This window comes from Chelonoidis abingdonii, chromosome 5, assembly GCF_003597395.2.
Source record: "Chelonoidis abingdonii isolate Lonesome George chromosome 5, CheloAbing_2.0, whole genome shotgun sequence".
Classification (NCBI taxonomy): Eukaryota; Metazoa; Chordata; order Testudines; family Testudinidae; genus Chelonoidis; species Chelonoidis abingdonii.
In genome coordinates, this window is record NC_133773.1 from 7,693,633 (window position 1) to 7,717,103 (window position 23,471).

The following is a 23,471-nucleotide window of genomic DNA, read 5'->3' on the forward strand; positions in this document are numbered from 1 at the left end:
ACACCCGCCCTCCATACAGTTTTGGAAACCTGATGTGGCCCTCAGGCCAAAAAGTTTTCCCACCCCTGAACTAGACAGCCACAGTCCTGGGTCTCTCATTGAAAGATTTCACTCACTAATGTTATTTGAGCACGGCCCTGAGGTAGGAAATTCTCATTCATTTTTGGAGACTGGTGAATGAGTTGAGAAACACAGGTTCACAATATGACTGATTTGAGAGGACTTCTTATTCCAACTCCCTAAGGCTAAAAGCTAGAAGAGAATTCAACTTTCTAATTCTGCTGGGCTATGCTGATTGAAGTGTGTGAATTCTAGCCAGTTTTTATTAATTCTGGTATAAATGTATTTATCTACATTCTCTGCAAATTGTCTGAAATTAAATATTCTTTATTTGCCTACACACAGTGCAGGAAATAAAGCTTGTCTGAACCAGACCTAATGCTCTGACTGGAGCTTTCCTTATCAGTGTTCAGTAATGTCCTTCACAGGCAGAATTTCCAGGTATGTAAATGATTCTCTTATTCAAGTTCTCATTCAATTTACTCAAACAGTTAATGCAATGATGAAGAGTCAAATGAGACACGTTCACTGGATGGCGGGGGGGAGATAGGTATTCCAGCATTTTGCTGCTACCCACAAACAAACGCTTTGACATTTAGATTTATCAGGCTCTGTTCTAATAGCCAACAAGACTGAGCTAATAAACTTCAAAAAACCTGCCTATTAAATTTCTCTCAAATAGGTTCGTTGTCACTTGCAGCATCTAATCTATTCATGGAGAAGCTATTAATACTGACTGCAGTGAAATAGAGTTTCAGCAAATGAGGTTCTAAAGCTCTAGGCCATCTTTATCTGAAATTAAACATTTTATGCGTTAATGCAGAAATAAGAGATATATCTGCACACGTGCACATATTTGCATCTGATATTTTAAGACCAGACTCCTGTGCAGGATTGCAACTTGCAGTTCGTATTTCAAGCATTTGGCCATTCGAGTTTAACTGGCAAATACTGGAGCTTCCACCATTGCAATCTGGACTTTCCTCTGATATTCAGCCTATATGTTTATTGTTTACATTTCCTTTTCCTTATCCCTGCTGAGATCCCAGTGTCTGGGACTCCCTTTCACTGAAACTCCGTGACTGGATCGGAAGACACACAGAAAGTCAGATTTTCAAAACTGCTCAGCATCTCAATCTGGAGTCCGACTTCCAAGGGCCCATTGGCCAGTCAGGCACCAAAGTGAGTGGCCAGCTTTTGAGAAGAGCTCAGTATGTTCAAGCAGGAGCCCTTTGAAAATGTTGCAAAAATGGGTGCTGAGCCCTTGCAAAATGGTCCCTGACAGCTTTTGAAAACCTGCCCCATAAACTCTATATACGGCATGTGACATTATTCACATGGTGCTCTCCAGCTTGTGACCTAGCATGCGCTGAACTCTGCCAAACCTGGGAAGGGTTCTGGTGGGATGCTCTTCTCTTTGCCTCTTCCACAGTTCTGGCTGAGACCCTGAAGGGCTAGGCGGGAGGGTGTGTGTGTTCCCAAGACACAGTCATACCATCACCACACCTCCTGAAAGTGTACGTCCTTCATATACTGGTACCATGTGCTTTCGTGTCACCTCAGATCCCTTCTCGTTGCATTTATTTCTTAGGGACACAGCCCACCACTCCCCCCGACAGGCTCCGAGTGCAGAACAGTGGGGTTGCTCTGCCATACAGGGTGCCTTGCACCATCTGTGTGTCTCCAATCACAGCTGTGGGGGAGGAGGTCCCTGCACCCTGCTTTGGAGGCATGCTCGGAGCAGGTCAGATCCCACTGTATAGGCCTAGGCTTTTTCCAGAGTACCAAGACCAGAAGAGACCATTGTGAGCATCTCATCTGACTCCCTATATAGCACAGGACAGAGAACTGCTCTCAGAATACTTCCTAGAGCAGATATCTTAAAAAAACATCCAATCTTGCTTTAAAAATTGTCAGTGATGGAGGATACACCACACCCCTGGGTAAATTGTTCCAGTGGTTAATTACTCTCGTCATTAAAAGTTATGCAGTGTTTCCAATCTGTTCTTGTTCTCGACTACTCCCCTAGGTCCGCAGTAGTTGCCATGGAGCAGCTCTGCTACTCTTCTAGGCTGTGGAAAAAGATTTCATCCCCTTGACATCTGCAGCTCTCCCTTGTGCACAGCCAGATTACAGATCACAGTTCATTCGTCCTCCAAAGTCACTACCTTCAGATTGCTCTGCAATAACGCAGCACTGGCTCTAATACTCCCCAAAGCCTGCTCTGCTTTCAGAAACTGCCTCGCCCTCCATTTTCTTCTTTAAATTTGATCCACCTAATGACCGACTTCCAATTATACGGCTGTCAATCCTAAAATCACAGCAGCCCCTAGGATCTCCCAAAGGTAGGATGCCACATCATTCATTGAAATTTCTGCAACAAATCTTGGCTCACATAGCTTCAGGCAGCAGAGAGGGCAAATAAACAAGAAGACAATCGGTACTGGGACTCATTTTGCACATCACTAGAAAAATGAGTAACTGTAAATTCCCCAAGTCTTTACCCTCGATGCTAGAAAACATAATTTTTCTGGGATGAAAGTATGTCTGGTAAAACGTGCAGAGGCAATTGTTAGTTCAAGGGGGATCTATGTTTTACAAACAGACTTTCCTTCACAAGTGAAAATAAACAGGTAACAACTTATTTAGTCCCATCCACCAGAATTCCTTCCCACCACTTGTTACAGGAATACAGGGTTAAAATGTAAGTCCTTCATTGTTAAGTCAGCAGCTGAAATTCAGCCTATGGCTGTTCCATAATTTATATGGGTTGCGGAGAGATGGGCTTCATCTCACAGAGCTTAGAGATGATAGCCCCTTCTTACGGGTGTCCGGTGTGACTGCATCTCGAATATTGCATCAAGCATTCCATCTCCTCTCTGCGCAATTATGTCATAAATTTGGCACATAACTGTGTGTTCTTTAGCATGTGTATTCTGGAAGTCTAATTTAGGAAAGCTAGTTTTTCAAATGCCATCATTAGGTTCCAGAGTCAAAGGGGGATCATGAGCTTGAAATATGATCCGTTTAAAAATTTCAGTTAGAAGTAAATTCAGAATTACAACTGCCACTGAGTCTGTCTGCCTTTTTTTTCTTTTTGGTCTTCCAATCATATTTTCCTATTAGAAATTTGTTCTCAGCTGTTGCTTGCTGTGTGGAAGGGACACAACGGAGGAGTCTGATGACCGAACTGGCTGTTCCAGGAGAAACAGTGTGATGATATTGTTTGCTGACAATTGCCCTTGGGAAACAAATTGAAAAAAACCCTGAAAATATTTTTTCTCTGATAGTTTTCAGCCACAATAATACCCTTTGGTGTCACCTGTAAAGCAGGTAAAACACGTTCAGACAGACTTGAGATATTTAAGTTGATGGTGTTCTCTTAACGCCCTATTGAGATGAGCGAATCAGTTCACACCTCTCTCAGAGCTGCACTGTTATTTTTTTTAAAATACAAGGTGAATTCAGCAGAATCTCAGGTTGTTATGATGGCCAGATAAATATATTCAGTGGGATACGACTTAGGAGCTTGATACATCCCTATAGTAGCACTTAAAAGGGCCAGCACTGCAAATGAACTCAGCTCCATTTAGGCAGCACCCACCAATTTCTATTAAGCATTAAGAACTACTGGAAAATGTGCCCCATATGTCTCTGAGAGGTGATCCCAAGAATACTGGCTCTTAGACTTGACTAGTATCAAAATGATTTTCTTTTTAACTCTCTATTTTCTGCCCTCTACTGTGTTTTTTTTAAACTCTCTTGCTTTCTTCTTGTTCTTATAATTTATTGTTTGCATTACATTAATGGTCAGGAGCTGAAGTCATGGACCTCAAAAACACTGTGCTGTACAAACTCTCCAGAACTGTCGGCCCTGCTCTTGCAGCTTCCTCCACAAAATGCCATTAAAAAATCCTGTGCATGCTGGTTCACCATGTGCAATGTCACGTCTGACTCTCCTGTAGCACTTCAAGAATGCTCATGATACACATACCAGGAGACTGGCTCTCACGTGCTATTTCTAGTTTGTGAGGCTAGAAATACCTGTGCCTCTATTCCTGTTGATTCTTGCTTAGCTCATCTCTGCAGCATTTTTCAGAACATACATAACCAGTATTCATTTCTGTGCACATTCACTGTTTTATACAACAAAGTACTGTCATAAACAGATAGCTAAGGGTTAATGTTTCTTTTACCTGTAAAGGGTTAACAAAGGGAACCACACACCTGACCAGAGGACCAATCAGGAAACCGGATTTTTCAAAGCTCAGGGAGGGAATTTTGGGGTGTGTGTTTTTGTCTGTCTCTCGGCTATGAGAGGGATCTTTCTATCTTCAAGCTTCTAATCTTCAGTTTCCAAGTTGTGAGTACAAAGGTAGAAAAACAATAGGCTTTTATTGTTTTTTTGTATTTACATGTGTGTAGTTGCTGGGATGTTTAAATTGTATTTCTTTTTGAATAAGGCTGTTTATTCAAATTTTTCTTCAGCTAATTGTATTTGGACCCGAATGCCAAAAACTGATAAAAATGTGACATTAAACATCTTAATTTCTGAAAACTCAAGGAGGACATGTGCAATTTTGACTGTCTAAAATCACAACAGACCCAGTCCACTTGCATGAGTGCATAGGACTAGCTGGATGCTTCAGATTAACAAATTTGGTTTAGGGCACCTGCGTCTTTTGCACCCTCTCTAGTGGCTTTGTAAGCCAAACCACAAGGTTTCCTGTGTTGTTGGAAATCATTTTCCTAATAAGTTCATCAAGATTCACCATGACTCAGTTTCCGCACATGCATTCCTTTATTAGTCTCAAAGGCCACTGGCTGTTGGTTACATCCAAAATACAATATAAATGTATACATCTATACACTATACCCAGGCAACTATACAGTTATAAGCTTTGGCCAAAATACTTACAACAGGATCAGGTCCAGGAGACACCTTCCCATCATGGCATGACTCCAGAGGGGTAAGGGAAAGCTCTGATAAAGAACCCCTAGAATACACTAAAACAAGTGATGTCATTGCTGTTTATTAGACCTTAGCTAAAGCCTGATGAAACAGTTAATGGCCAAATTCTCTTCAAAGTTGTCTTCTTATCTTACCTTGCTGTATTCTTCCTAGCTATTGGACTAGGGTTGCCATACGTCCGTATTTTCCCAGACCTTTTCAGATATTTAAAAATTCCTCCCGGATGGCAATTTAAGAACTAAAAAGTTGGATATGTCTGGGAAAATATGGACGTATGGTAACCCAATATTGGACTAAGCACTCCTCTCTAAACAAACTAATTATTTACTGCACCTGTACCCAACTAACCAAGTTTCTTCATTTCTATTATTTAGCTTAAACCTTAAATAAGGTAACACTGGTTTTGAAGGGTCACTACAATTTGAACACAAACAATTCCTCTTTTTCATTATCTTACTCTTTTTGGTCACATGCTTTGGGCCTATTGCTCATGCTAATATCCAAACTCAATTTGAACCCATAGTTCACTCAGGTGTAATATGGGCCTATGTTCCTACACAAGCTTAGGAATGGCTTTCGACTGTCCGGTGTCTGACTGGCTTTGGTGCTATCTGCTTACACGGCTCTCAGACTATAGCACCTCACAACCCTCCCTGTAAGATAGGGAAGTGCTATTATCCCCATTTTACAGATGGGAAATTAAGACATAAAAGGCTTTGCACTTACATCAAGCTCTATTTCTTCCTCTCAAAGCTTGTCTCTCTCCTGGACAGAAGCTGGGCCAATAAATCAATTTCAGTGGAAGTTAGAAGCCTAAATACCTTTGTGGATCTGGACCCAAGTGACTTGCCCAAGGTCACCAATGAAGTCTGGTTGCAGAGAAAGGATTTGAACCCAGGTTTCCTCAGTCTTAGGCCCGTGACCCAATGGTCAGAACATTCTTCCTGCCTACTGGGCTTTCCCACTTTCTTCATTTTTCTGTTTGGCTTTTCTTGATCCCTGATTGGTGTGATTTTTGCATCCCTGGTAATGGTTTCATTTAATGTACTGATTTATTTATTTTGGTGTTGCTAACCATTTCTGAGAAGGGTGGAGTTTTTGTTTCATTAGGGGGTTTTTCTTTCAACTACCTAAGATAAAATGGAGAAGGGTCATCAATCCTCATGCTTCAGAGTATTCATTGTTCATCTTCTGGCCTCAGACTATAAATCCCCTCCCCTCATGGAGCAGTGCACAAATAGGACCACTCTGAGTCCTTCCTCTGACGTGTCAAGCACTGAGCACTGTCTGAAACAGATCACCAGACTAGCTGAACCATGACATGACCACTTCCTGCACTGTCTTACAGAGCTCTGCAAAAAGAGTCACCTTTCATGACAAAACACTACAAAGAGAGACATGGAAGGTGAGGTAATATCTCTTATCCTGAGACTAGCAAGCAAAAGACTATTAAGAAATTCATAACAATGGAAAATCCTGCAGCACCTGCAATCCATTTTGAGAGCTTTGCAAGCCCCATCTCTTTGCCCCGACTGTGCAGTAATTGTACAGAAATTAAACACTGGGCACTTAGCTGACTGGACCGGTCTATTTCTAATGTTGGGGACTGAAGGAGAGCCTAGTGGGTTTGCTTCTCTTATCTGGAAATGTTAATGACCCAACTTTGACTAGCGTCCACATAACCACAGCAATGGGCAGAAAGAACAATTAAATACCTAGCCAACTTCTCAAGGAAGACTCAAAGGAAAAGGCCAAAATGGGGAAGACCAAAAACAAACACCAAAGAGAAACAGGAAAACTCATCTGATCCCTCGTCTGGGTCAACGAGATCTTCAAATACCCAAATAATCAAGGGATTCTGTGGCCTTTGCACTTGAAAGCCTTTACAAGGTGTGAGAGGCACATCTAAGGTTAAGTGTGAGGTGCAGTCCTCCTTACTGAGCGATATCCAGCTCATGTCCCCAGTGCATCTACTTCGCTAGACAAAAAAGGGACATTTGCAAACTATTCAGTGCAGGACCTGACTTGTACTCTGTTTGCATCATGCTTGGCACAAGTGGGGTCTCGATCTTGGTTGGGCAATACTGGAATAACAATAATCATCATAGGATAATAAAAAAGTAGGGCTCGAAGCAAATCTAGCCCAATGGGCTGCAGCTGGACCAAATAAACCTAGACCATCTCTGCAAGGTGTTTGTCCAACCTCTTCTTTAAAATCTCCAAGGCTGGGGATTCCAGGGCTTAGCTACCCTAACAGCTAGAAAGTTTTCCTAATATCTAACCTACATCTCCCCTGCTGCAGAGTGAGCCCATTGCTTCTTGTTCTACCTTCAGTGAACATGCAAAACAGTTGATCACTGTCTTCTTTATAATATCCCTTAAGAGACTTGATGTGCTCAGTCTTCTTTTCTCAAGACCAAACATGGTCTCACAGAATTGGTGGGTCTGATGAGATGTCAGCTGAAGTGCAAGTATTGTCATGCAAATGAGCTACTTAGCCATGGATTTCTTCTCAGGCCTCACAACTGCTGGCAGTTGCACAGTAACGCTCTCACGCAGACAGCCTGGGTTCCCTGGCACCTGGACTTGCTCATCACTTTTCTCCCTGGGTTTACACGCGCAAGGCCCAGCACTCCTGCTGTAAAGGAACCCACCAGACACCCACTTCCATGTCATGGTGGGAGGGGTTGCCTAGCACAAAGCAGTCAGTTGGGAAATCTGCTGATACATCCGCCTCGCCAGCTGACACTCGCATGGCACATGCCCTTTGCAGTCCAGTTCTTCAGAGCTACATGGTGCCACGCTGCACTTTTTCCCTTGTCCCACAGGGTCATGCAGTGAGCCCTCATTCCCCACCCCGACATCTCAAGCACTCCCTAGTACAATTACCCACACCCGCCTCTTCAGAGTCCCCTCACCCCCAAATCATCCCCTGCACTGGTTCTGGTTTTCCAGTGTGAAAATCAGCTCCTTGTAACTATGATGGAGGAAAATTACACCTCTGAGAGGGGCCAGGCTGCCTGGCAACTTTCCCTGTTGGTTCTACTGCTCTGTGGCTAGATCTCAGAGCCCCCAGAGGACAGCAGAGGTGCTCAGGCAGAGGAGGCCTCCTGCCAGCTCTCTGCAGTGGCTGCTGCTGGTGGGAAGCCAATATTTCATTTTCATTAGTTCTCTCCGTGGCCACTGAAGGGACATACAGTGCCCAGGGGTACCAGATTTAGGAACCCAGGGCAGGGGCAGCCAATGTTGGACAGCTGGCAAGTGGTAACACTGTACACACTTTATCTGCTCTTCCCGGGGAAAGGGCAAATTTGCTTGCCAGTGCAGAGCCCCAGAAAATGGGCCATGTGCTGGGGAGATTCACGGAGGCAGCTAGAGATAGAATCCTCTCCCCTCATGTTGCAGCCTCAGGTGCCCTTCTCCATCCACACCTCCGGGGAGGATCCCTTGGCCTATGCAATCCCTCAGCCCACAGCAGGGTGGCTGCAAGAAGACTTTGTTAACTGTGATGTGGAAGATCCATAGACGCGGTGTACTGGCTCTCCACAGCCTGCCCTTGCTGTACAGCAGAGCTGTACTAATGACACAGCACAGGGACAGGCTCCCACAGGAGAGAGAGACAGCTATCCTGGCACACGCATGACAAGCTCGTCAAATGTGCCTTTCCCCCCACCTGCACAGCATAGTGTATGCCCACACTAAAGCTGCAGTTCATGCCCCACCTTCCCTCACACATCCTGTCTGGGTATCTAGACCTTCAACACACTTTCCCTCCCGACCGTTCCCTTCATTCACTCACTCATAACTCTGACAGCCTTCCACTCTTCCTTTAATCTTTTCTGAACCCATCCCCACCACAAAGCCGGTCTGTGTTAATCCAGCATTACTCAGCTTATTTGTAGCTTTAGATCTGTTTTACTTACCTGCCCCCCATCACCGTTCTATGGGAGCACCTCACAGACTTTAATGTGTTTATTTGCACAACACTCTGCGAAGCAGGGCAAGGCGACTGTCCCCATTGTAGAGATGGGGAACTGAGGCACAGAGAGATCCAAAAGCCTTGCCCAAGGTCACACTGGAATGCTGAAAGCTCTTCAGGGCATGTGTTTCCTTGTCTGACTTTTGGCTCTGTGTTTGGTAATTGGCGCAATGTGCCACGCACATCCATGGTGTCACAATAACAAGAACAAGCATTTTTAATGCCGTGCATTAGGAATTAGGTATGTCAATAATAGAATCATAGAATATCAGGGTTGGAGGGGACCTCAGGAAGTCATCAAGTCCAACCCTCTGCTCAAAGCAGGGCCAATTCCCAACTAAATCATCCCAGCCAGGGCTTTGTCAAGCCTGACCTTAAAAACCTCTAAGGAAGGAAATTCCACCACCTCCCTAGGTAACCCAGTCCAGTGCTTCACCACTCTCTGAGTGAAAAAGTTTTTCCTAATATCCAACCTAAACCTCCCCCACTGCAACTTGAGACCATTGCTCCTTGTTCTGTCATCTGGAACCACTGAGAACAGTCTAGATCCATCCTCTTTGGAACCCCCTTTTAGGTAGTTGAAAGCAGCTATCAAATCCCCCCTCATTCTTCTCTTCTGCAGACTAAATAAGCCCAGTTCCCTCAGCCTCTTCTCGTAGGTCATGTGCTCCAGCCCCCTAATCATTTTTTTTGCCCTCTGCTGGACTCTTTCCAATTTTTCCACATCTTTCTTGTAGTGTGGGGTCCAAAACTGGACACAGTACTCCAGATGAGGAATGCTGTTAGCCTTCTTGGCAACAAGGGCACACTGTTGACTCATATTCAGCTTCTCGTCCACTGTAACCCCTAGGTCCTTTCCTGCAGAACTGCTGAATCCTATTGTTATTATTAATTATTATTATTATTGCAGACTTAATCACTGAACCAGTAAAGCTCTTAAACACTTCATGCACAAGTAACCCTTGTCAATCAGTTGGTGTCAATCAGCAAAGCTCTTTGATTGGAAGATTGATGCTGATCTATACCAGCTGAGACTCTGGCCCAGTGACTGCAGTGGGCCTCCTCACTTGCTTAAGTACTTTGCTGTACAGGGGCTTTAATTCTCAGCATTTGCAATTTACTTTCCTGTTTACATTACTTTCCCTTTCGCCTGCTCTTTGGGTTTTAATGCATTTGAAAACATTGTGCTGGCAAGGAAGCAAAGAGCCACAAGTTGGTGCCACCTACTTAGCAACAATAGTTGACTTGTGGTTTCTGAAAGGTCTTGTAAAGACAGATGGAAGCTATATTAATTCTGTTCTGGTTATGAGTCACTGCAGTTAGGCCACAGATGAATGTGCAAATCATTTTTATTTGAGATGTTCTATTCTACTTGTATTATGTTTTGGAAAACTGCAACCCCTTTTATGAGAATGCTTTTTTACAGCTCATATAAGGCCCACTTCTGAAAGGTGGAGCATTCCCTTAAGCTGCACTGAGTACCGCCAGCTCTCATTTAAGTAATTGGGAGCTGGGGCTGCAGACTGGAAACCTGATTAGAGATGAGAGCCAAAACTGGTTCAGATCTTGCCTAGAATTTACACACGCTATAACCTTAGGAAAACACATGCTAGACTAAGGCATTTCTGGAGTTCTTCTTATTTACCTTTGATACAGTGACGGCAGGCAGTCATTTCACAGACACTACTGGAGATGGATGAAGCAGTTCAGTAATAATGGAGCCCGCCCAATCAATCCACAGTTCCGGAACTGAACTCAAGCATTTATTCAGGTGCAACAAGTTCACAAAGGTTGAGATCCCCCTACCCTCCTCACTTCTCCTTTACTCCCTTTACATCTCTGTGGATCTGCAACAGGTCCTGGGTTCTTCTTCCCTACCAAAGGGACTATATGTCCTCTCCTTTGCCAGCAGGCACCCCGGTGCCTCCTTTGAAGAACAGAAGGTTCAGTAGCTCAGCCAGTCTTGGTTCTGTGCCTGGAGTCCTATTGAAATCAAATCTTGGGCCCACAGCCACTGGGTGCACAGAGCCAGAGAACGTGAATATGAAAGCAGCAGCGGCCACTACTCACTTGGGTGCTAGGCCACACCAGAAACTCTGCCAAGGCAGAGGGGTAATTGTGTAGAAGAACACTTCACTGGGCAATACCATATCAAGGCCTGCTCAGAGGTTGGAAGGAGATGACCAGGATGCTACTACAGTACAGCTCTAAGGAAAGTAGGTCTGACACCAGCCCCTCCAGAAGTTCACATACAAGCACTGTACACATTTTTGGATTCAGAATGGAAACTTCCATTTCACACATAAGCTCTTGTTAGACGTATCATGAATCCTGATATACTGTGATAACACAGTTTTGCTTGAGGGAAGAATGTGAAATTATCACACAATGTCATGAGAAATCTTACATGATCTCATAGCAATCCCAAAGATGTCTGCTTACTGTGCATTGCTGGCACAGTGTCTTTTAATGGGTGTGGGAAATGCATGATAAACCCATGCAGTTCAGGTTTATTGATCCATTTACATGACTTTGTTTTACTTGCAGGTATACCTTTGAGTAGTAACTCTCCTTTCTGTATATGCTGAAGCACATTTTCTTGTTTAATAAACTGGTTCAAAAGTTACTTAATTCTATCCCAGCATGTTTAATAATTGCTGTAAATTACACTGAATATCAACAGTGTGATTAGATGTTTATAGCTTATGTGTGACTAGTCTGTCTATGGACTATAAGAGTCAGTTAATCATCAGTTTCATTTTTATTCACTCTGATTATATTACTAAGTATAATGGTTAGAATTTGTGTAAAATCTTATGCTGTAGCTATAAAGTAGCACTTTTAAGAGAGATGACTCAGAAGAGAAAATCTTGCATTTGAAGCCCTTCAAAATGGAGAGTGCGGACGTTGGATCTGAATACTCAGACTCACTTTCACACTTGGGTCCAGGTCACATCCAAAGTATATGTGTGGTGGGCGTGGGTTTATTTTGTGGTTTGGAGGCCATCCAAATCTCATGAGAACCCACTCAAGAGAGCAGAAAATCTCACAAGATCATCTGACCATCAGCTGGCAATATTTCAGTGTTGCTAAATCCAAATCCTAGCCTTCCTTCTGCCTCAAACTTAAATCCAGTTCCAGGCTGAACCAAATACAGAGCTGAGAAATGCAATGTTGGCTAATCTCTGCTTTTCAGTTTAGCAGTGGAAACTCCTACAAGGCCATGCATTGCAACCACCATGCCTACGGGAAAAAAGAACGGCTGGGGTGCCTTTTGGAGTCAGCCAAAGCTACTCTTTTGTTTGACAAAAGTATGTTAAATAGTGAGCATTACTGTTACATTTAAATTAATATGGCCAATTTCACAAAGCTGAAAATGGGGTAGGAATAAATGGTCTGTTTTCACAATGGAGAGAGGCAAACAGCAAGGTTCTCTAAGGATCTGTACTGGGACTTGTGCTGTTCAACATATTCATTAATGATCTGAGAGAGGAAGTGAACAGGGAAGTGGCAAAGTTTGCAGATAATACAAAATAATTCAAAATAGTTAAGTCCAAAGCTGACTGCAAAGAGTTACAGGGGGATCTCACACAACTGGGTGGTAGGGCAACAAACTGGCAGAAGAAATTCAGCACTGATAAATGCAAAGTAATGCACACAGGAAAAAATAATCTCAGCTAAAACTATATTGTGATGGATTCTAAATTAGCTATTACCTCTGGATAGTTCTCTGAATGCTTCGGCTTAGTGCACAGCAGTGGTCAAAAAGGCTAAGAGACTGTTAAGAACTATTAGTAAAAGGATAGAAAATAGGGCAGAAAATATCGTAATGCCACTATATAAATCCATGGTGTGCTGATACCTTGAAACTGTGTCCTTTTTGGTCATCCCATCCCCAAAAAAGACTGGAATTGGAAAAGTTGAGAGAAGGGCAAAAAACGAGAACCAGGGTATGAAACAGCTTCCACGTGAGGAGAGACTAAAAAGATTAGGGCTGGTCCAGTTTAGAGAGGAGATGATTAAGGGAGGATGAGAGAGAGATCTATAAAAATCATGAATGGTGTGGAACGGACCAGAGAAATGTTATTTACCCTTTCCACAGTACAAAACTTCAGGAGTAACCCAGTTCAATTTATAGTCAGCAGGTTTAATACAAACACCAGGAAGTATTTTTCACACAACATACCATCAACCTGTGTAACTCATCGCACTGCAATGCTGTGATGGCCAAAAGTATAACTTGATCTGTACACTCCCCTGGATGCTCTGGTACTGGACACAGTCAGAGACAAGATACTGGGCTAGATGGATCACAGGTCTGACCCATTATGGCAGTTCCTACGTTCTTAAAGGTCATAGGATAGTTGTTGGTGTGTTGGATGCCGTATTAATTTTGAGACGGAGCCTTGAGAAATTCTGACCCAGGAAAGATGTGTTCCAAGAACATTCATTTTCTCTCTATTAATTCAACAGAGAGGTTTGTTGGTGGGTCACATCAGACACTTCCAGTGATTGGGCATGCTGTCTCCACAGCAATCGCAGCCTCTGTCAGCCTGGGGAGAAGAGAGACGGGGACGCAAAGTAGGTTCACCTGCATGATAATGGCGTGATGCTACTCCACAGGCCTTCCCACTTACTGTATTTCAATGCCCTCCTGGCTCCTTTAGAATTCTGCACCTTCTCCGTCCTCTGCAGTAAATCTTCTAAAGTGCTGCTTGTTTCTTTGCCTTGCATACATAAAAAGCAGGTAAAAATGGAAAGAGCTATCCCTGCTTACATTGTGAAACAACATGGCTGCCACTGAATGGTCTGTATATTTCAGGGTGTAGGAGCAGATGGGCAGGTATCTTCTTAGACCTGCCTGAATCTCGTAGGAAGCATCAGTTTGATGGCTATTTATTATTTGTATTATGGTAGCATCAAGGATCAGAGTCCCACTACACCAGGCCCTGTAGAAACCACTTCAAGTTGGAGTTCTGAGCTGTTTTCATGTGAGATGTTGGAGCTGCCACTGTGTATGTGACAAGTGACAACTGTGTGTGGGTGTGTGCGCACCTGAGTTCAGGTGAAATGAAGGTGCAAGCTGAAGCTTTGCCAAAAATCTGAACAGAACCCGTCTCCGTCCTTGGTAAGTGGTTGGAAATTCTGGTTATGGCAAGAACTGGAAGTAGCAGTATTTGGAGTACCAGGAATTTAACAGTTCCCCCTTACTACCATGCTAGGGCACTGGTGCAAGCATGGACATTGGGCGCAAAGTCCCACATCAGACTTCTGCTGCATGGAGAATGTAAAGTTTCAGTGCATTTTCTGAAAGCCTGCTACCTAAAAATTCAGCAAAACATGGCCACCTGGACTGAATGTTAAATTTCACCCACTCACCTCGACATACACCGACAGCAGTCTCTGCTGAGTTCACTGCGCAGATACTGTTTCAGAATGGAAATCACAACTTAATTGTATTTTGGGGTGGGTAGGAGGGATTTGACAGAAGATTTAGTTCTGAGAATGATCAGGTCTCACTTGGATTAGAAATCAGGATATTAACGTTACTTATTTTAATTTTCTCTCTGAGTCAGATTCCCACTGTTTGAATTTGAGCTCAGTTTGTTCTGTTCATTATGATGGAATGTGCATGAATTTGACATTAAACTGATTATCTCAGAAAACAGTAGCAATCATTCCCCTTTTCCCCATGTACACTTGAGATTATATCTTTGTGGCTGACATAAAAATACAGAGCAGGAATAATAAGGCAGAGAGAAACAAAACATTTATTTCAAGTGTAATGGATGGGGTTCTTAAGAAATGGGCAAATTCTGCCCTTGTTTACATGGCTACAAATCATACTTCAGTAGTTTTACATGAGGTGACTGGGGGTTGAATGTGGCTCTCTGGTTTCTAACGAGGAAGAGAATCTTTCCTTTCCGATCACAATCACCAGCAACTTGGCATCATGCGGCCTCTGGACTTCACAATGATCATGGTTTAATATGTGGCAATTCTGGCCCTAACTCTTGACCTGTCCTCTATGTACATGACCACACGTACACATCTATGCACAGTCTCCCACACCCGCATGCACCCTTACCTGTCCATATTTAAACATTCTCTACTTCACACCAGCACTGTGCCCCTAACAATCGCCGCTTCTGTCCCCTCACACAGCGTCCCTACACATTTAGGCCCCAATCCTGTAACTGAATCTGTCTGTCTGGATGTCCATGCCTGGCACTTCTATACAAATGGCACTTTGGGGGGTTGTTGCCTAAAGTTAAGACTCTTGCCTAGGTTATGAGAGGTCCTGGGTTCAAATGCTGCCCAAGTCCTCTCGGTACATGTGAAAGTGAAGATCTCTTTCTGTCCTTCTAAAAATGTGCTGCAGTTCAACTGGAAATTATGATGCAGGCATCAGTGAGTGACATTCTCTGGCCGGTTTTATGCAGGAGGTCGGACTAGATTATCATAATGGTAACTTCTGGCCTTAAAACCTCAGACTGTCGTAAGGGCACACACCTGCATGGATCTAATGGCAGGACTGGGGCCTGACATGGATTTGCAAGTCAGCTCACATAAACAGGGAATCAGGCAAGAAGAGAATTCCTATAGAAGTGGAATAATAACCTTTCTGTAGCATTATTACGCCAAGCATGGAATTCTAGAGCAGGGATATAGTTCTCTATTCAACTTTACAGGCTTTTAGAGTTCATTTCTTTTGATCCCTATTTAAATTCCATAGAACTCTAGTGGTATCATCTCTACCCCACTATTTTCCAAAAGGGTAAAATATATTAAGACATGACTAACATTTGCAATCAGTGAACTGATAGTTCCCCTAATGTGACCACTCTTATGGACACGCGCAGCACCTTCGATGCACTTCATGTTAACAAAATAGCATGTGGTGACAATAAAAAACTGTACTGCGCAAGCCTTTTTCTCGGTGACTTCCAAAGGAAGGAACATTCATTTGTATAACCCATCAACAGCAGACAACCCCCATTTACATTTTTTTCCACTTGCATTTTCCTCCAAAACTATATTAAAAAAATCCCTAAAATATGGTTGGAAACGTGAATGCAAATAAGGTGCCGTACAATTTATTACAAAATTTCTTCTAGTCTAACAGTCTGATACCCTGAGAGAGACAATAATGGCTCTGACAAGACATGAGTGAAAAATGGATTGGAGCCACATCGCTGCTTTGCTACATGACTGGTTATTGAGGGAGGCTGTCAGTACTGCACCAGTGTTCTCATGGAGAGCTCTCAAAGGCTGCATAGGACACCAGAAAAGTTGAAAGGACAGGGATGTTCAGATTAGTCACTGCTGGGTGGGAATAAACAGGGAAAGACAACATGGCTCTCTCTGTGCCATATCACTTATCTGTAAGGGAGGAAGAGGAGAGGAATCTCGTCTGCACTTTGATTGCAGCACAAGGAAGGTTCAATTTCTCTAAGCAAGTCCCCTGTTACTCTGAACCCATTTTTCAGGATCTACTCAAAAGTTTTCTGCAGAACCATCAGACCCACAAATGAGGTCTCTGTCATGCTGGCAATTTGCAAAGCATAAATCAATAACTGCTACTTTCAAGCAATCTAACTCAAAGCTGAGATGGAGATTGGAAGGTCTTTGAGGTAGGGCCCGTTTGCACATCGGGGTGCTGAGACCTCACTGTGGCCTCTAGAAGTTACTGCAATATAAATAATAATTAATAGCAATGTGAGCTTCCCTATTTGTGTACCATGTGACATGCTATTACAAGAGAGCAGCTCCTAAACGGTTACCCGCTCTACAAGGCCCATGCATGAGACGACCACACTGCAGAGCTCTTCTGCTTGCAATTCTTCCATATCTCCCACCTTCCAGAAGAAGAGGGGCTCCCACATGTCAGTACATCCCTCTGCATCTCATTACTGAAGTTCAGTTGCAGTTTATGAATAATACACACCTCATGTACAGTTGTGTCGGCAGGCTAAAAGGGGACACATACACAAGAGGGGGCTGACTTGGGAGACTGTTCAGTCAAAGGGATGGCTATAGGAAGGGGACACAAGCAGGTGGTTACACTTTGATTTCACAGTCTATATAATACACCTGCCGTTGCAGTGCACGCAGTGACACTCCACCTTGCACTTGTAGGCTCTTGGCACAGTTATCACTGAAAAAGATGCTCAACATGTTAGCCTTGTGTAACCCACACACCTCCGGGGTGTGATGTTCTGTCCCATCTAGTGGCACCAAGACCACTTAGAGAGCTATTAATGAGTCTGCCCTACAGCCTGAGCTAAGGACCATATGGCTTCTAGCTCAAGCACTAGAGGCTCATACACTAAACTCCAGAGGTCCCAGGTTTGATCCTGCTTGCCAACAACCATGCTCTGTAAATCAAGAACTTTAGAACCTTTTGCCCCATGACCATTATGCAAATAGAGACTCGTTCCTCAGCTCATGCTCTTACTAAGGACATTTTTTTCAGTTTGACTCTCATCATTGTCAGCTCTCAGACCTGGGACAGCGCAGCCCACTGTACGCAAAGGCATCTACACCACAATAGCACTGATTCCAAGACAGAGGAGGAGTACAACACAGTACACTCACACAGCACCTTTCACACAGAATGCTCCAGGGCAGATGACAGCTGACTCCTGGCTGACAGAAGTAAAGCATTGTGTGCAAGTTACTGTGTCATGCAGGAAAGATGTTACAGAGTAGGAATGCACAAGTAAGAGATGACAAGACTAAAGAAGAGGCATCATTATAGGGACTTTGAAAGGCTCCAGAACTAAGACCTGATGGTTTTACTGCAGAAAGCATTAGAGTTACAGGGGAGACAGTTTTGAAACTGCAAAATGGAAACAGTCACATCAGTAAGATGTTTGATTGCTGGACAGAGAATCTCAGAGTGGAGAGAGAAGAATCGGGGATAAAAAGAGAAGAAGTCAGATTTGTGGTAGAAAAAGGGGAGAGAAAGATGTGGAGATTGAATACTAGGAAGACGCTGTCAACTTGGATCCTGAAACAAGCAGGGGGTCCATAGGGATTTCTGATTATGACAGTTATGTGCTTTTGCTTTTGGAAGTGGAGGAGAGACAACAGGTCAGATTCTCCACTCACTTCCTCCCGAGTTACAGTGGTACAATGCCACCATAACCTGCACTGGAGTAAAACAGGCATAAGTGAAAGGAGAACCAGGTCTGGTGTATTTTGGAGTAATCTATAACTAAGTTGCCACCGAGAAATGATCAGGATGATTCTTAGTGACAACACTATTTCGGAGGGGAAAGTCAGCAGATTTTCAGTGAGAAAATGTGGCACACAGAGAGGCCAGAGAGGGAGTTTGGGCCAAGCCTTACGTTTTTGACAGGATAAGTAGACTAGAATAACAGAGGAGGTGAAGGGGTGACATTATAGTTGACAGGGCTCTTTCATCAGTGAGTGGAATATCAGTTTGGATATATAGAGCTGGAAGAAGTAATGACAGAGCAAGTATTTCCTGGCAGAAAAAGAAGACATGGTTATATCTGCAGGGGGGATGCGTTAGTGCAGATGGGATGCCTCAGGCTGATCCCAAACCAGAGACCCACTGGAAGACAGAAGAGAGAAAAGAAGGGGACTAATAAGACTGGCAAGTGGACAACTCAAATGATGGACCAATGTCCATTGCTAATCGCAATAAAGGGACAAGCATGGAGACAGAATTGAAACGGAGTGAGAAAGCACCTGGTTTGAGGAGGATGTGATGCGATGACTGGCAGCAGAACTGAGATTAAAGAGAGCACATGAGCTACAATTAGGCTTGGTAGAATTCAGTTTGGGGGGTATGAGGAAAGATACCAATGAACAGAATGTGGTTAATTACAAAGGAAATTCAACTTATACAAATAGAGTTAATCAACATCGCTAAGACTTGGTCAAAAAGTGTGAGAGAGGACATCCCTTCCAAATCCATAGGAATGAAGTTCAAGTCAATGGGTACCTTTTATAAACAGGCTGCCTAATAATGAACTTACAGACAGGCTCAAGGAGTTGTGTTAATTTCAGACATGATGTTCTTGCCTAGAGCCCTTTGTAACAAGAGATCACGTGCTTCTTAGAAGGCATTCTCTCCCAAGGTAGTTTTGTAGTCCCCATTACTACAGATACTTGTATCAACAGAAAAGAAAATGTGGAATATGGTATCCAACTCCACGGGTAGGTGCTAACCAAAGGCAGAACAATCAGGGCTGCACAATCAGGGCTTAATAACATTGCTGGGGTGAGAATCTCTCAACGTTGTCCTGCCAGACCTGGGAGGAAGCTGCAGAAGGTGATCACTTTGGAGCCACATCCCGATTTTCTAAGTTTAAGAAGCCATTTTCATTCTGGAACAAAACTGACTGAGCTGACAGAGGTGCTCTGCCTCCCCTCATGAACCTAAGATATCCTGCTTGCAAAAGCATTGTTTGCACGCTACCTGAATGTGAGGGCAAGTCAATCTCTGCATTATCTAAAGGGATTCACAGCTGAGACTGTGTGGTGGATGGGGCAGGTTGGTTCTGGCTGCAAACTCCCTCATGCTGCAAAGCAAAACCCTCCTAATTAGCACCACAAAAGCCATACTTCCCCTCTCTCTTCTCTGTGAGGGATGGAAAGAGGTGAAAATGGCAACCTGTTTGGACCAAACAAATGTAAAGGAAGTTTCTGTGATGGGGGTGCCCTTTATAAGACTGAATCTACCCTTTGCTTCAATGAATTAACTGCAAACAATTATATTAACAAGTCAAAACAATTGATGATAAGGGCTGTAACGGGACAGCAACACACTCATGATTACTAACCTACTCTCTCCTTCAAAAGGTTACAGGGAATGTATCTGAACTCAGTCCAACCTTCTTGATCTCCCAGAACACTGTAGTGACTCATCACTAATTAGAGATTCAAAATCTTCACACTTTCCCAGCCTGGTCTTACTTAGGCAAAACTCAAAGTGAAGTCAAGAGGAATTTTCCCTGAATAAGGACCAAATAAGAACCAATGTCCTGAGTCTCTTGTCATAGCATCTTTACATGGAAACAACTCCATGGATTTTAGTGGGATTACTTCAGACTTACATTGGTGTACATGAAAGATGGATCAGACCCTGAGGGCCGAATCTTGTCCTCTGTTTACACCAGTATTTATCTGGTGGATTTTTATTGTAAAACAGGGAGCAGATTTTGGCAGCAAGTACAGCCCTTAGGATTCAGCCCAGAGTTAGCCATCAAAATAATTTAACTAGAGGGGAACAGGGCAGCTTGGGAGGCTTAGGAGATCCAATAATTCCATACAATCCTTTTTCCTGGAAAAAGCTCAACGGGAAACCTTTCTAAATACGCCAAGATTTCACGTTGCAATAGGTGTTGTATTTTGTTTACCATTACTCCATTGTTACATGTTTCCAATAACGTTTCCCTCCCAGAGCTCTGAACAGCTCACATAAGTCAGGCACTCATTGCAGACATTAAGATCACTCACAATTATTTTGTTCCAAGGGTGCAGGTTTGTCTAAGTGTGTGTTCTGCAGTATCTTGTTACTTCCACAAATACTATGAAATTGCTTTATACCTGGGACAATGTGGCTTAACGGATTGTACAGCCACATAACTGCCCATTTTTACTGCTAGCAATGAGGCCTGATGGCTCACCAGCTGATAGCTCTAGCTGTTGACCATAGGACAAAAGGCTTTTTTAAATTTCTTAACTTTTCCAGAAATTATATTCTTGAAAATGTATATGTGAAAACAAAGAAAAAAAACCCAACCAACCAAACAACACCTCACCCCCAACAAAAAACCCTTCTCAGTTAATGGACACTGGGATACACTGCACTCCAACTGCATTTCATTCTGTGATGTAATATTCTTATCACAGCGAATAAGGTCCAGCACAATTTGAGGTTTGGGGAGAAGGAAGGGGAATAAATTTCAGACTACTTAAAAAAAATCATAAAAGTTTTAGATAAGAAAAACAGTTTATAATTACCTCTGTTGAGTGAAGCTGAACTGTTTATATCTCCGGTAATAAAGGAAGACTCGGACTGCTTTCGAACTGTGTCATTCCACATTCTACGGATCCGGCTCTGAAGAGGGATTGAACCACACAGGTAATGAATTTTTAGCAGCTGAAGATAGATTTCTTTCTGCCTCACTAAAGATGGCTTACTGGCATGTCTAGAGACATCTTCCTATCCAGGTATAAGTAAGCAGTTTCTGACTGGCTATCACCTGCCTATTGCATACCGGACACTTGCTGCCTGGCTTCAGAACATGAATTTGTATCTCCATCGCAGGATACCATATAGTTTCTAAATATTAATAAACAAGCAGAACAGACCATGCACAAAATAACCTCCATGCAAGATATTGTTCCAGCCATGTAGTGTTGAATGACTGAAACTAACTCACAGAAAATAGCATGAATGCTTCTAAAATTCCCTTGTTGTATATTGATTTGTATCTGTTTTTTTTCAAGTATACTGGAATAGTTGTTTTATGTCTACGCATCTTTGGATGTGCTCAAGTTTTCTAGAGGTTTATTATCCACTGTGGGGAATGTGAGAAATAAATACAGCCACAAAAAAAAGAGATGTTATATTCCCCTAATGAAAAACAGCGAAGATTCTGACATTTATGGTATAGCATTTATTGAAGAGGTCTTGTTGTGTTATCCCGGATTTACTGGTCTTCTGTTTTGTCTTTTGGAAGGGTCATGGGGCATTTACCTTTGTCACTCACACCACATCGCCTCATCCTCAAGCCTGTGCTTTGGAAAATCTACAGACACATTTCCAATTGGCTAAGCAGCTGCAAGCAGGGGCAGTTTTTCAGACCAACTCATTTCTGAGTAGCGCCTGTTGTTCTTTGCAAATCTGATCATTTCTTTTAGGTGCCTGAAGATGGAAGCTGATCCCCTTTGGAAAACCCAGTCACTTATTTAGATGCCTAAATGGGAGGCGTTGGGTGCTGAGCTCTTTTGAAAATCTGGCTCCTGATTGCTGGTTGATTTTCTCCCCATTATCTGGAGGAAAGGTCCAAAGAGATGTATTTCCCAGCTGCATTGCTGAATGTCAGGATGAGAGGTGGCCAACTGAACTTGCAGCAATGCTGTACAACTGGGACTGTCATGGGCCTGCACACATGATCCGCCTTTGCTGTGGGAAAACCCAGTCTGGGGTTGTGGCTTCCGTCATCCCTCCTTGTCTCCTGACGCCGGGAGAATGATTCCAGATGCACTAGCTGCAAGCTACAGTACAAAAATGCTACTACAATAATAAAAATAAGGGGTCTGAATCACCCCTTTGCAGCTTCAGCATGAGGATGGTGTTATTCCACTGATTTCAGAGGAGTTACACCAGCATCGCATTGGGGTATATGGAAGTGGGAGAATAAAGTCTGAGGTACACATGGCTTGCACTGTAGTGTCACCATGGGCAGCCTCATCTTTCCTAGTTTGTGTGTCAAAGAGTCCGTGCTCCTCAGTGAATGGGAGCTGAACCCTGGGAGTGTTCTCAGAGTAGTAAGCATTGTGCTTTTCCACGTAGCCAAACATGGAAAGTGTCCTCCACTTTGATGAGTTTGGACAGACCCAGCAGAGCAGGCTTAGAGAACAGCTACGCACGAGGAGTTTGGGACGTGATTCCCCCCCGCCCAAAGAGATGGAGTAGGCAGGGAAATGTATGCAGTGTTGGTGTGTGTGTGAGGCTGTGCTTCATGCCTGCAAACTGCTGTGCTGAGCTACTTATTCCCATATGCTGGCAGCGAATGGAAAGTAGATGGTTTTATTATCAGCCTCGATCTTTAACAGAATCCTATGCAATCAAAGGCATTGCTCAGGTACAAAGGATGCAGGACAACCTCTCCTTTTCCCCTATGCAGAACATCATTAGGGTTGATGGGGAGTACAGAGGGACCTAGACAAATTAGAGGATCGGGTCAAAAGAAATCTGATGAGGTTCAACAAGGACAGGTGCAGAGTCCTGCACTTAGGACGGTGGAATCCCATGCACTGCTACAGGCTGGGGACCAACTGGCTAAGCAGCAGTTCTGCAGAAAAGGACCTGGGGATTACAGTGGACAAGAAGCTGGATATGAGTCAACAGTGTGCCCTTCTTGCTGAGAAGGCTAACGGCATTTGGGGCTGTATAAGTAGGAGCACTGCCAGCAGACAGAGGGATGTGGTCATTCCCCTCTATTCAGCATTGGTGAGGCCTCATCTGGAGTACTGTATCCAGTTCTGGCACCACAGTACAATAAGGATGTGGAAAAATTGGAAAGAGTTCAGCAGAGGGCAATAAAAATGATTAGGGGGCTGGAGCACATGAATTATGAGGAGAGGCTGAGGGAACTGGGATTGTTTAGTCTGCAGAAGAGAAGAATGAGGGGGGATTTGATAGCTGCTTTCAACTACCTGAAAGGGGGTTCCAAAGAGGATGGATCTAGACTG

The 23,471-nt window shown here is 43.5% G+C and overlaps 1 protein-coding gene across 1 annotated transcript in view; it reads right to left on the minus strand.

Annotated features, from left to right (window-relative positions):
• Positions 1-23,471, minus strand: part of ADGRL3 (adhesion G protein-coupled receptor L3) — an 836,368-nt gene that overhangs the window by 22,001 nt on the left and 790,896 nt on the right. The window contains 1 exon segment of the mRNA XM_075066059.1: positions 21,012-21,108. Within this exon segment, the coding sequence (XP_074922160.1) occupies positions 21,012-21,108 (97 nt within the window).